Source organism: Boleophthalmus pectinirostris, unplaced genomic scaffold (assembly GCF_026225935.1).
Source record: "Boleophthalmus pectinirostris isolate CB_2022bp ecotype Guang Dong unplaced genomic scaffold, ASM2622593v1 HiC_scaffold_13, whole genome shotgun sequence".
NCBI classification, from domain to species: Eukaryota; Metazoa; Chordata; class Actinopteri; order Gobiiformes; family Gobiidae; genus Boleophthalmus; species Boleophthalmus pectinirostris.
The window spans coordinates 10,106,035-10,121,322 of NW_026571036.1; the positions used below are offsets into that span (position 1 = coordinate 10,106,035).

Sequence of the window (15,288 nt, forward strand, 5' to 3'; positions counted from 1 at the left end):
CTGGAAGTTGTAGACCGCGCACTGGCCAATCAGAGAAGAGCTGTGAAGCCATGACGTCAAACTCAAGCAATGTGTTGGCTAGAACCAATTCGAGTTGAGATAGCAGACTGCATACGCTATCCTCCTTTGGACTTCCTTTGTCAAATACAAACTTTGCATTCTTTATTGCACCTTTAATTCACAAGTTCACCTCTCAGAAACAACAATGATCGGTCGACATGTTCACTCTCTGCTTTCTTTGCTATTGTTCCGGCAGTTACTTGGACATCACTGAGTGTTCCGGCACATTACATACATCATAACCAAATAGTAGCGATTGGTTAAATAAAAAAGTACCCGCCTATTGTTGAGCGAACGAATCCTAATGCTGCGAGGTTAGACGGATTCCACAAAATGAAACTGGCTGATGAATCAGGCTAGGAAACCAGAGTGTGCAGAGGAAACATGCAAACTCTGCTCAGAAAGGCCCTGGAGGCTTGTGAGTCAAACCCAGAACCTTCTTGCTGTGGGGTGAGAGTGCTAGCCACTCAGCCGCCATGCCACCTATAATGAAATATTGCGCCTACCCTGTACATATGCCTCAAGATGAAAAGCACAGATCCATATCATGAACATGAAAGTGTGTATTGTGTCAGTCAGTGAGCTCTTTACAGTCTGCGTTACATGAAGAAAAGACTTGTGATGGAGAGGAGGGGGATTTCCAGTGTCCAGTTTAGACTCAGAGCAGGAGATGGGAGAGCTGGAGGAGGCATCAGCTGACTGTGAGTGTGAGAGTGTGTGTGAGTGAGTGAGTGTGTGCGTGAGGGGGAACCAGGCCTTTCCCACACCCACCAGAATCACATACTGTACACACAAGTCCTACAGGGAGGGGACGGGGGGGTCTGCAGATCAGCAAGAGAATGTTACTCAAGCATTCATGACCAAAAGAGAACGTTTATTTAGAATTTTCTCTGTGCCCCAAAATATACTGAAACTGAAATACATAATAACACACCTACTAGTGTTTACTACTTGGACCATTGCCAGTGCCAATAACTGACTAATGATTATTATGTTATAGATATTTGCAAAAAGACCACATAAACAAGTTGGAATTTTTAATAGAACTAAAGGAATAGATCTAAAGCAAGATTAGATTGAGCCAGTTTTACCTTTTCCATTTGTGTAATATTACGTGCTTCTACTTCTAGTGACCTCAGTACACCACTTCATTTATCTGAAGAGGGCCCTTACATCTCTTTACTGTAACTAATGTGCATCAGACATCGAGGTATTGGAGCTATGTGTAAAGTTATGTACAGTGTGAGATAGCAGCGCGTCCTGTGGTGAGATGAACACTGAGCAGCGCAGGTCAAAACAAGAGTAAGAGCTTTTCCCTGCAACAGTCACGACCATGATAGTCTGATATGGATTTTTTGAGCTGATACAATATCTGAGACCTGTCTCGTTGCTGTGGTCGAAGTTCAGAAGATCAGTTTAGATCAGTGTTTTGTATCAAAGTTGATTAATGAAACTGTACAAAGCTGGACTGTGTTGTTCAGTTTGGCTTTTCTTTCAGCTCTGGCCATTTTCTTTCACATCTGGCCAAGGGCTTACGATGCAGTGCTGTTGTGTGTTTGTTGGTAGCAGAGGTTGGGACTTGCAACTCGTGACTTGGACGCGAGTCAGACTTGAGTCACTACCGTATTTTCCGCACAACAGGGCACACTCTTAAGTCTCCAACCCCATCAAAAAATGACCGCGAGTCAAATGACTTGAAGCTCAAAGCAGACAACTTGGATTTGACTTGGACTTCTGGGCCAGTGACTCCAGACTTGACTTGGACTTGCCTGTATTTGACTTGGGACTTGACTCAGACTTGAAGTCAAAGACTTGAGACTTAGTTGAGATTTGCAAAACAACGACTTGGTCCCACCTCTGGTTGGTAATGCTGTAACAATTTTGGGAGTCAAAAAAAGAGATTAATCCTATTTGTCGGAGCAGACAGTGAGGAGACAACTGTGGAATGCAACAATTTGAACTTGCACAGTATTTTGTAACTCCTGTGTTTTTAAAATGCTGCTTACATGGCTAGAATTATACTCTAGAGAGAGAATACACCCAAAATACCCAAAAATCTACTCAATTACAGTAACTTGAGTGTTTCTACTTACTTATTTTCCACTCTGACCATCAGCTCCAGTGTGAGGAGGCCATAGTGCGGTTGGATGTAGGTGTGGTTCTTCATGACAGGAATGGCTTCATGTGCAGAGGTTGTCCACACACAGTGAAGAGAGCGCTGACGTGTGACTGCAGATAGACTCACATACGACTGGCACACTTCAGCTGCAGCTCCTCTGACTCACAGGATACTCCAGAAAACAACAAAAGCCTGAAAAACAAAGATGCATTATGTGTTAAAAATGTGTACTTTGATTTGAAAAAATGCTGTTCTTATTTCTGTGCTACTAATACAGAGAACAGCACTGCACTGTTTACTCTCATTGGCAAGAGCTCAGAGAATAAGTGAATTGTGGTTAAAGGAACTGTGTGTAACTTTCTGAAAGGTACTACAATCACAGTCACAACTGAACCTGTGTTGCCAGAGCCTTAATCTGCAGATAAAGGACACATCAAATTTTTTCTTATTCACATATAGACAGTCCTCATGTAAAAGCTCAGACTCTCCAGAATTCCCTCCCTGAGCTGCAGAGGCTGCACTAGCACTGAATCATGATTGGCTGCAGGGGCTGGAGTTTAGACAGTGACCAATCAGCTCAGAGAGAGGAATTTTAAGTTTAAACCAACTGGATTTCTAGCCTGATTCATCAGACTGGTTTCACTTCATGGAAACCGTCTGACAGCATTAGAATTCGTTCACTCGATGCTAGGCGGGTACTTTTTTTATTTAACCAGTCGCTGCTCTTTGGTCGTGATGTATGTAATGTGCCAAATCCCGTAGGAAGAAGGGCAATAACGTCTTTCCCCTTGATAAAATTCATTAAACTTTTGATCTTGGGAATCGCTGCCAACACAGAATGTCTGTCTTCATCTACATCCATCTCGACTGCTTTGTTTACTGTTGTGCTGTACCACAAAAGGGACGCAGACAAGTGCTTGAGTTTGACGTCATGGCTTCACAGCTCTTCGCTGATTGGCCAGTGCGCGGTCTACAACTTCCAGGGTTCTTGCAAACCGTCGAGTGTATTCCGATTCCTGATCTAGTCGCTGGAGAGAAATGAAATTGAGTGGAGGCACTAGGTGGCATCAGCCTGGATTTCAGTGTTGAAACTGACAACTCGAATGCAAGACTCATGTGAGAACCTATAACACCAAATTATAACATAAATAAATGGGACGTCTAATGTTTTTTTGTAATTTTGAATAAATCACATGCTGATCACATAACAGTTTAATAGGTAAAATAATCAAGTTTTGTATAAAAGACTGGAATTAAACTTATCTCTCTGCAAGGAGACAGACAGCTGGCGCAACCAGGCCAAGTTACTAGGGATGTAACGATACCCAAGTCTCACGATACGATGTCGTCACAGTATGAACCTCACGGTACGATATTTATTGCGATACTGTGGGAAAGCTGACGATATGGTGGGGAGGCTCACGATTAGAGATGTCACAATATCCAAATCTCTTGGTACAATATTTTCACGATATACATGTCATGGTACGATATTTATTGTGATATTTTGTGGAGGCGAACAAAACTGTTAATATGCTACTTTTTCTTTCTTAAAATGCCTTGACAGGACTTAATCCAAAGACCTAAGACTTAAAAGTGCTTAGAACTGTTATTTCTTCTTGTAGTCTTCACTGAAATGGAGCAAAGGATCATGGTCTATGTAGTTCCCTTTGGCTTTTATTTAGCTACGGCACCATAACTCTTAATTTAAGCAAAGAGGCTTTTAATTCGATATATTATGATGGTCTACGATATTACTGTGAGAATTTTGACGATACGATATCACGATATTTCGGATATTGTTACATCCCTACAAGTTACAGATCAGACCTGTGAAAAGGTGACCCACTCACAGTGATAATGCAATGTTTAGCCATGAAAACACATGCAATTGAATAAATAAAATAAATGTTTATTACAGTTACATCAATAACATCTCCATGGAGACAAGCAGCACCAGTAAAATGACATACTGCACGTTTAAGGTATATATTATAGTCCCATTTACATCGCTTGGTTTATTTCTTTGTCTTGCATTGTTGAATTATATTGTCTTCCCTGGCCGTATTTCAAACCTACATGTAAACATTGCTTGATCCAAATCCAGCCTCTGTTTCCGATGGAGGGAGCAGGAAGGAAGCAGAGTAGCAGCAGCTGCAGGTTGCAGGTTCAACACTCCTAAAAGACGTGTTGTGGGTTTCCTCAGTCACAACAATAGACCATTATACCCCCGAACAACACACATTCATACAGTCTGTGCTAGTGCATTAAAACCTGATAAACGTCGCACATTTCTCTTGAAGTCCTCAGGGAGTCCAGTGTGTTGAGAAGAGGAAATAAAATTGGAGAAGTCTACGGAGAGAGTGGAGCGGCGCTATTATATATTAAGCTAAAGCGACTCTTGTGAGCTTTTAGACATGTTATAAATTGTTACCTCATCAAAAACACACCTGGAGTTGCATTTTGTTTCATTCACATATGTTTGAGTAACTCTTTATTATTAGTCTGTCTGCATCTCCAAAGCTCAAAATGATCACTTTGAGCCATGTGATTTAGTAAAGATTGGCAATTCCAGGGCTAAAATTATTCAAATGATTCTTGTGAAGGTGTACAGAGTTTAAAAACACAGTGGAGCACTTCCTGTATTACCACACAACATCGCAAGCTGGAACCGATTGTTTTCTGTTTGAGAGAAGAACTCAGCCTAAATATGCAGGATTTGTGTGTTTAAATTGTGTATCATGGGCCCTTTAAACAATTTGACCATTTTAGAAACAAACCAATAAACTCATGTATCTCCATAGAAACGATGGACGATGGTACCATCAGACCAAGCTACAGGTAAGATCTATGGAGAGGCGACTCGCTCACAATCAGAATGCATGTTTTGTAAGTAATTTTGAGCCACATTTAATGACCTATTGTTTATAGCTGAGTTTTTGTATTACTTATTGTTTTATTTTATTTTGACATATTTATATAATTATACCTAATTTGACACCTGTATCTTTTTTGCTATTTATTTAGAATTTATTATTACCATTTATTTGTTTTACTCTTTGTTATTATAATATATTGATGCAGAAGGTGCAGTATGTCATATACATACATACATACTAAGCTGCTGTTCAAATCATTTCTTTTGTCAGTCAATAAAGTTTAAGTCTAAGTCTAATGCCATACAGTGAAACATCCAAGGCAAAGCAATAACATGTCTATAACGACAAGCAGGTAGCTTACATCCACCGGAAAAGTTACACAATGCATCTTTAAAGGGCCTATATTGCACTATATCTGATCTATGTTATAATGTTTCCTCATTAAAAACATACTCAGAGTCAGTGGTGTAGTGGGGATTTTTAAAGTCGGGGTATGTGATTCGTGGCATCATCGTCCCCCCAAACTCACTTTCAGTACAAACATAAAGGCCCAGCCCAGTAAAAATAAGTAATATTTTATGTTTTTTACTCGAAATAATGCAGAATCGTGTTATTAACATTAACGCCTTTTATAATCACTTACAGAACATAAATCATAGACTACAACACATGAACCAGGACTGAACCAGGACTAAAACAGGATTAAAACAGGACTAAACCAAGACTAAACCAGGACTAAAACAGAACTGAACCAGGACAAAAACAGGACTAAACCAGGACTAAACCAGAACTTAACCAGGACTGAACCAGGACTAAAACAAGGCTAAACCCGGACTACAGAACTAAACCAAGACTGAACTGGGACTAAAACAGGACTAAAACAGGTCTAAACCAGGACTAATTTTGGACTTGAGAGCTACAGAGAGAACCCCGAGCCTGTGGAGTCAGAGTGTCCCCAAAGTGCGACGGCTGCGGTTACCCCCATGGGGCGTGGAGCTCTGCACCAGTCCTTTCGCCTGCGGTTGCCCGTCCTGACACTCAATCTTGCTTTGACCTGCTTTAGACTTGGTTCAGTTCTGATTCAGTCCTGGTTTAGTCCTGGTTCAGTCCTGGTCCCTCATGTCTCAGAGCCCATGCAGGTTGTTTTCACCATTGCCAATATCTCCGTATTGACATTGAAAGGATTACTAAACATGTGTAATATAGGATCTTTAAATAAATGCATTTAATGCCATACTGTGAAACATCCCAGGCAAAGGAATAACATCAAATGGCGTAACTTACACCAGAAAAGCTCCACAGTGCAGCTTTAACAGTTTGCAGGCTGTGGGGTCTCTGTAAAGGTGGTGCTGCCAGTCGTCCTTTGTCAGAATAATGCTCCGTTTCCTCCCATTCTCTCCGCACTCACCCCCTCCTCCTGTACCCTCCGTCCCAACAAATACACACTCAAACACGCAGCGTTAGAGAGGATTTCCGACTCACGACCCTGAGCCCCCCCAGATATTATCCTCCTGGTAGCCCTCTGCCAATGCTTCCTGATATAGGATGGCCCTGCTTGTCCTCTATGACCCAAGCCATCAATAAAAACACAATATACACATCCAAAAGTGAGTCGGAGAGACCAGGGACTGTGTAAAACAGACGTGAGAGAGCTGCAGGTGTACTGAATAAAAATGATATAGTCAAATGTAATCTCTAATTTATAAACAATAGAGTTTTACCATCAAAGCAAATAAAACAATTCACACTCACACTGCAAAGAAAATGAAGATATAAACACTTAAATCTGTCAGAAAATGACTTAAAAGCAGTGAAATTATCTGTCCATGCAGCAAGATCACTTCATTTGACAAGTTATCTTAAAATAAACAACCTCTAGACTAGAATTAATCAGTCGCAGAACTAGTTAGTAGATAATAAATCTGAAAACCAGATGAATAACCTGATATAACTTTTAAAATCATGGCCAGATTAGAGAAATTTGCAGTGCAATGAAATGAAAAATGAAATTTAAGTGGGTAAAATAGTCTAAAAATGTCAAATAATAGTAGCCTACTAAAATAAAAAGTGACTGAAATAGAGCTAAAAGTAATCAAATTATTAAACAAGTAAAGAGTAAAGGAAAGAAAAACAAAGTAAGTTCTTAGAAAGTATTTTTGTACTGAGTGTTGTACATAACATCTGATTCTGCTTGAATTAATGAATCTCTGAACAATGGTATTTCCAAAACCGTATTAATCATATCTGATGGTTAGCTGAGGGCACACAGCCAGAGGTGGGGACTTGCAAGTCGTGACTCAGACTTGAGTCAGGCTTGAGTCACAGTTTTTAGGACTTGAGGCTTGACTTGATAAAATGGACTAAGACTTGGGACTCGACTTGGACTTGAAGGTCAGTGACTTGGGACTTGACTCAGACTTGAGGCCTGTGACTTGAGAAGCAATTTTAAATCTGAATTCTTTCTATTCTGACTGTAATGATTCACTCTTTGAGCTTGTCAAGACATTTAAAATGGAAAAATTTACATTTCTACAACTTTTATATACTCTATAAATACTCATATATAAAAATACTGTGATTTTTTTAAGAACAAATTAGTTTAAAATTCGTATAAATTGTAAAAATCTAAGCTATATTTGGTAGTTTGGTTTAAAGACTTGAAATGCCTTGAAGCTCAGAGCAGACAACTTGGACTTGACTTGGACTTATGGGCCAGTGACTCGGGACTCGACTTGGACTTGCCTGTATTTGACTTGGGACTTGACTCAGACTTGAGGTCAAAGACTTGAGACTTAGTTGAGACTTGCAAAACAACGACTTGGTCCCACCTCTGCTCACAGCTCAGTCCTTGTTATCTTGGCAGAGCCACCGACCCACAGGTTGGTTAAGTAAATAAATAAATAAGTAAATTTTATTTATATAGCGCTTTTCACAGGCATATGTCACAAAGACACTTTACAGAGCATTATTTCATTCACTCCACACTCGGTGGCACGAATCCAACTCCTACAAATGAATACAGTTGTTGTGTCCTTGGGCAAGTGAAAAACTATTATCAAATTTGCCTTACGAAAGATTGTATCATGTATTGGATGGAACCTTGGACTATTTTGTTAAGGACTGGTCACCCTGAACCTCCTGAGACCCAGAGTCCTGTCAATTTGAGCTCCCTTGCTCTACTGCACATGCACATAACCCCCAAGCGCTGTTCAAGTTTAAATTCCGTCGATTTGAGCTCCCGAGGCAGAAGTGGAGTAACAAGTCACAATTTAAAAGTGTATTGGTTTTATTGTAGTTTTGACCAGTTAAAGATTTTAAAAACATCGACATGTGCGTGTTAGATTTGCGGCATACCCATGTTGTCCCCAGAGTCTTTGTACACTGGTGTATGAATGTGTGTGTGAATGGGTGCGTGGTAAGGCTGTGCAATTCATCAAATTTTGATCGTGATTTCAATTTGTGTGTCAAATGATCTCCAAAGTCATATAATCGAGTTGAAACAAAAGCTTAACAAAGTTTATTTTGGGATTTGATTATATGAAATATAGAGATTGTATTTCAGCTGGATATATAGTTTATTTTGGATACATTTATGTTTTTTATGCTTTATTTCATGTTCAAAGTTTATTTTATTCATTTTATGTTTTATGCATCGCAAAACTGCTCTAAGGTTCATAATTGTAGCCTGAATTCATTTTCAATTTGACAGTTTTGCGTAAATTATCAATAAAAAAGGTTTTTTTAAGAGAGAGAAATGCTGAATAAATGCATTCTGTAATTAAAAAATAAGCATTTGAATAATCGTGATTTGAATATTGACCAAAATAATCATGATAATTTTTTTTTTTCCATAATCAAGCAGCCCTAGTGAGTCGTTTCTTGATGTAAAGAACTTTGAGTGCTTTGAAGGTGGAAAAGCGCGGTATAAAAATGTAAATAATCTACCGCTCGTAATCACAAGCATATATAGAAAAGCTAAAGTATGCACATTTCTTGAGATGACGGGGCGCTGACAAGTCCATTTGGAGTTATCAGCTGTAGAAGCCATAAGAGTGTGTGTATAAGTATGTCCTGATTGGCACATTCACCTCGCTCACTGTGCTCCTGAGATTAGCAGGTGAGAAAAGACGTCTGCTCCTGTGTGAGAGGCTCTGGACTGTCTCACACGACGATTGGGTTTCAGACTGTGGGAACGGCTCACACGTACTCCGAGAACTTGCGGGGTCTGCGTGATTTGACTATCTGAGTCAGAAAAGATTGTTAAAACTTTGAAATTCCAATCCTACCTATAGGTCTGTAATGTAAATATTTGTAAATTTGCTTTTAGTTGCACCTAAATATGTACACTTTGGTTTTATCTAATCTTTTTATCTGTTTTAATGTTGTTTCCATGTCAGAAAATATACCTGGAGTTGTGTTTTGCTTTATCCACACATGTTAAACTCACAAACCCTGCATATTTAGCCCTTCTCTCAACAGAAAACACTTTACAGGAAGTGCTCCATTGTGTTTTTAAACTCCATACAGCATCACAAGAATCATTTGGACCATTTCAGCTCTGGAATTTCCAATGTCTTTACACTATTTTATTTATTTTTAATGTATTTTATTGGTTTTATTTATTTATTGCTATTCTATGATTTGATTATGACTGGTTTTATTATTTTAAGACTAGTATGATTATTTTAGTAGTTTATTTTGTCATGCTATTATTGTTGATATTATTATGTATTTGTCCAGCATTTTGGAAAAATAGCTGTTAAATTGCAAACTACCACTTCATGACATCACAAGGTGGAACAGAGCATTTTGAGTTTTTTGGAGACTCAAACACGTATATGAATGTAACAAAACACAACTCAAGATAGGCTATGTTTTTGATGAGGTAATAGCATTATAGGTGTAAAATGGAACCTCTATGACAGGGGTGGGCAAACTTTTTGACTCGTGGGCCACAAAGGGTTCTAGAAGTGCCAACTGTTGCCTCCGCTCAATTTCATTTCTCCCAGCAAGTAGGTCAGGAATTGGAATAGACTAGACAGTTCGCAAAACCCCCAGAAGTGCGAGTCCGGGCACCAGCCAATCAGTAAACAGCCATACATTCTGTGTTGGCAACGATTCCAGAGATCGAGGATTTAAAGCCGGAACAAAGAGAATGTTCGGTGAATTTTAACAAGGGGAAAGACGTTATTGTCCTTCTTCCTAAGGGATTTGGGAAAAGCTTAATATACCAGTTAGCCCCGTTAGCGGTGCATCACATACGTCACGACTAAATAGCAGCGATTGGTTAAATGAAAAAAAGTCGAGCAAACGAAATCTAATGCTGCGAGGTCAGAATCAGGCTATGGACCAGGAGCAGGTGGGTGGAGTGTTTTGGTAATCCACCTCTTCAGAGAAAAAAATATCCCATGTTATTGAAATGTCCTATAATTGAAAATCATTATAAATCATTACAACCTAATATCTGTCTTTCATGTCCCACATTATTTACTATTTATTGAAATGACTTTTAAAACACTGAAAATTATTATTCAAGTTCAGCGGGCCGGATTAAAAGGATTGAAGGGCCACATATGGCTCGCGGGCCTTAATTCGCCCACCCCTGCTCTATGATTATATTTGCTATTGGTTACCAGTTGCCATTACATTTAAAGGTTCACTATGTAACTTTTCTGATGGGTTGTCTGCCATCTGTTTCTTTCCAGAGAGATGTTTTTGCTTTGTCTTCATCAGGGGTCTCCAACCTGTAACTCGAGAACTACCAGGAGCTCTCCACCCCATTCCAAGTAGCTTGCCAATGGATTTCTGATTGCAGATAATAAGTATAATTTGATTAATTACCATTGTACATGTATAATTTTGATGCCCAACTTGGTGCACCGGTATATGGACAATGGTTTATGTTTTCTAAGCATGTCTAAGGCTCGCCGTGGCTCTTATATTTACTGTGTTTCTTTGCGACTGCTGAAATTGGTAGCTCTCTTGTGTTTTTGTTTCATAAAAGTAACTCACTATGGCATTTAACATGGATTTTTTTTCTTTTTCTTTTACCTTTAAGTCCCATTGGAGTCAAATATATACAAGATAAACATGCATACAAGCAGCAGGTAGAGGACACCACCAGAATGGTTGCATAGTACATCCTACCTTACCCTTTCTATTTTAAAAACTTTATTTTCTGATCTATGTTATAATGCTCTTTTTTTGTCATTCACAAGTTTAACACAAAAATTAGAATTGCCAATTTGTGGGAGATGGGCACTTTTTTCAACTCCAGATTCTTAAAGCAACACCTTGTAACTCCAGGCCAGGAACGAGTCAAGTCTGTGGAGATGCGAGCCTGCTCACAGTAAGGACGCATGTTTTTCAGAGCAATAAAAACATCCAAACTTCTGAGAGACAAAGACTACTGAGACGCACAGTGGAAATGATGCAGCAAAACCTGAATTTCCCTTTGGATCAATAAAATATCTCTTTTTTAATGTTTTACACCTGACTCTTTTTAATGTTTACACCTGACCAGACCTCCCCATTTCCGCTGTTGCAGCAGATTTATCCAAAACACGTGATTTGTCCCAGTTTTATACAAGAAATATCCCTGGTGTCCCTATTTTTGAGCAATTTGATCCCTGCCAACAGGAAAGAGAGGTATAAACAGTCATTTGTTTCAGTAAAATACAGAAAAGCTGCTTAAAAATGACCAAAACACAAGAAAATGTGAGTATACTGACTCACATGTTCGTCATGAATGGACTTTGCAGAACATTTTTCCTTAATTACGCACTCGTTTCACAATTTTATTATTACCAAACACAAAAAACACGGGAAATTCTGGTCACCCTGGCTAAGTAGACCACTGATTAAGCATTAAAAGTCTAGGGGCCTTGAGAATATAGATAAAAAAAGAATTCACTTGTAGATGTACACGAATAAACCCACTGGAACCGCCCAAGTGCTCACAAATACGGTGCAGACATGAGAGATCAGTGCAGACGGAGGTAGCCTGGGCTGGTCCCTCTTCAGATAAATCCGCCTGTCTGGTCTGGTTCATTGGGAGTGCGTGTGAGTGTGCGCACGACCGGCTCCCAGGCTCCGTGGGAAAACTGTCTGCAGCCGAGGACAAGCTCTGAGAGGCGGGGAGAGAGGGGAGCTGTGCCCGGGTGCTCACCGGGGATCAGCGCGCCAGACGCAGCTTTGTCCGGACACTTTTCCAGAGACTTTACAAGCGTGGGATGAAATAAAAGTTTTGATTTTATGTTTTTGCATGGATTTTTTCCGATTTGGCAATCCCTTTTGAGTTTTAGATTAGTTTTGTTTTGTTTTTTGGCGCACTTTTTTTGCATAATTTTAGCATAACTTAGCCAAAATCTAATCTTTATTTTTTGAAGATTGGTTAAATGTATTCGGAATATATGACAATTTTATTAGCTATGTAAGAGACTATGTAGTTTTTTTTGTTTTCTTTAGTTTTGTTTATTTTTATCTCCACCACCACACCTCCAGCCGATCCCCGGGGAGAGGCCAGGAGCGTCCCCGCCGTCCGCGCACCATGAAGCGCCCTTCTGAAGACAGCAGCTCCGGTGACAGTGACTCGGAGGAAACCATCGATGTGGGCTGTGAAAATATGTATTCAGGGTGAGAAAATACAGATATGTCCAAAAATAATTACTCTCCGATCATTTATTTGCATTTAAAACACCAAAATATTAAAAATAAAATATATGTTTTTAGCGGATGTGCTCTTACTTGAGTAATAGTTTTCCCAAATACTTTTTGACTCTGACTTGAGTAATTTCTTGGACCACTACTTTGAAGTAACATTATTCTTGCTTGAGTACTATATGTGGCTATAATAAGCAACACTACATTACTTCAGCTCCATTTATAAGTTCTATAGCTTAAATGATTAGTTAATTATCACTTTAACCAGGCCTATCACCATAATTATAAACATAAAAGTTGGCTAGATAAGAATTCAGTAGAGTTTTTTAGACTAAATAGCTTAGTTATATTATTCAATTATTATTCTTATGAATTATCCTTAAATAGATAAGTAAAGGGATAGACTGTATATGAAAGGGACTAGAGCTCAAGTTAATTAGCAGTCTACATTTTAATTGACAAAGAATTGTGCCATCATCATGCAGGTTGTAATAAAGTAATCATTCATTTTATTTGTTTGAGCAAGGTACATTACAAACATAAGGATATGCACATGTACATATTTACCATTTCTGGTGCTCAAAAGGAGTAGGCTGAAGAAACGTATCGTCCCACCCCAATTATTTTAAGAATTAAATAATCATTTAAGTTGTAGAACTTATAAATGGAGTGGAAGTAATGTAGTGTGGCCTATTATAGTCACAAATTGTACTCAGATAAGAATAATGTTATTTCAAAGTAGTGGTCCAAGAAGTTACTCAAGAAAGAGTAAAACGTATTTGGGAAAACTACTACTGAAGTAAGAGTAACTCTCAGGACATTAACATCTGATTCATAACTTGAAGCTATGTCATTTGAAGGACAAAATTTTAATAATGCACAAAGTTTTCAAAGGATAGACATAAAAATGGGAAAACTAACATTAAATCATAACGTTATATGATGAGTGATGCAAGAAACACAGATGTTCAAATCATTTCATATTGTCAACATAAAGCCACTTGTAGATTTACTCACAGTGAGTGGGAAGAGTAGCCAAAACTTTTTCTTTCTTTTTCTCAAGTAGGAGTAAGAGTATGCTGTGAGAAAAATACAATGAAAAGTACAATTTCTTTAAAAAGTTACTCTGTTTTTAATATTCGTGTCTTTTCCCCAGGCACATAAAGGCGTCCTTCATAAGATGCGCCTCGCCGACCACAACAACTCAAGTCATAGCCAGGAAGAAACGCAGAGGGGTAATTAAAAAGAAAAGCATGACTGAGTTAGCCGATGAGAAATGATAACAGTATAATGGTTTATTTTAAGAATGATGTAATCTCTCTTGTTATGTTTAGATCATTGAGAAGAGGCGCAGGGACCGAATCAACAACAGTCTGTTAGAGCTGAGGAGACTGGTGCCCTCTGCATTTGAGAAGCAGGTGAGGAACAAGATTCAACAACTAAATGATGTCCTAATATAACAAACTTATTTGGAAATCACTTATCTCATGCAGCCATATACAAGTAACAAAACATGAAGTATAAAAAGCTTCTTCTCTTTGAACAATTATCATTTTGATCTATGTTAAAATATCGTTTCCTCATCAAAAACATACCAGGAGTTGTGTTTTGTTTGATTCTCACATAGTTAATGCACAAAACCTGCATATTAGGCTGAGTTTTTAAATCCCATACACCTTAATTTCAATCATTTGGATAATTTCAGCTTTGCAGTTGCCAATCTCTTCTAAATTTAAGGTGACAGGTAACTTAAAAACGACCCATTTCATCACATCACAAGGTGGAACAGAGCATTTTGAGCTTTGGAGATGTAGACAGACTAATAATAAATGTTTGCTGCCACATATGGTGTAAAAAGCCTGTAGCATCTCAGTTGTCCACAGCTTGCTACTTAGTGAAACCTAAAAATGAATACAAACTGTTGTTGTCGACTGTGCAGGGTTCGGCTAAACTGGAGAAAGCCGAGATTCTGCAGATGACTGTGGACCATCTGAAGATGCTGCAGGCCACGGGAGGAAAAGGTGAAGCATTTTAAATGTTTCTGCACTTGACTTGTTGTTGAGTTGTTAGTGGGTACATTTACCTGACCACAACCAGTAAGTTATTTATCCAAGTAGATCAATTGAAAACCAGGCCTGTCACCATAATTATAATATCGACTTATTTTAGGGCTCAGTATGTATCGTGTGTACATTTTCTTTTTGCAGTAGTGGGAAGTTTTTATCAATTTTTATGTGAAACAATATTTGAGCTGTAGAGAGTTGAATAAGTAACTTCTGTAGCTAATTATTGGTGCATTCTGCTGTTTATTTCTAGTAGTTCACACAAAGCCATAATGATGCTGTACAGTATATTTAAAAATATGTTTACTAGGATTATCCTGCTTTGTGTCAGCGGCATTTCTCTGTAGCGATATATCGTGGTTCAAAATGTGTTATCGTGACAGGACTATTAGGAATCAGTTCTTATTTATTACAACAACAACCTGGTCAAAAGGCAGCAGCACAAAAAGCAGACCAGTGAATACAAAGCATAAGAATAAACATACTAATAAAACCCCTAATTATT

At 38.6% G+C, this 15,288-nt stretch overlaps 1 protein-coding gene across 9 annotated transcripts in view; it reads left to right on the forward strand.

Annotated features, from left to right (window-relative positions):
- hey2 (hes-related family bHLH transcription factor with YRPW motif 2) overlaps nucleotides 1-15,288 on the forward strand; it is a 41,792-nt gene that overhangs the window by 21,967 nt on the left and 4,537 nt on the right. For 5 of the 9 annotated variants that reach the window (XM_055149589.1, XM_055149594.1, XM_055149595.1 and 2 more), the window contains 4 exons: nucleotides 10,764-12,693; nucleotides 13,877-13,955; nucleotides 14,055-14,138; nucleotides 14,660-14,741. In XM_055149589.1, coding sequence (XP_055005564.1) covers nucleotides 12,608-12,693; nucleotides 13,877-13,955; nucleotides 14,055-14,138; nucleotides 14,660-14,741 — 331 coding nt within the window. In that variant the 5' untranslated portion in view covers nucleotides 10,764-12,607. Of the gene's footprint in view, nucleotides 1-4,100; nucleotides 4,165-10,763; nucleotides 12,694-13,876; nucleotides 13,956-14,054; nucleotides 14,139-14,659; nucleotides 14,742-15,288 lie in introns of those variants that run through there. The other 4 variants (XM_020929348.2, XM_055149592.1, XM_055149591.1 and 1 more) reach the window with 4 other exon arrangements.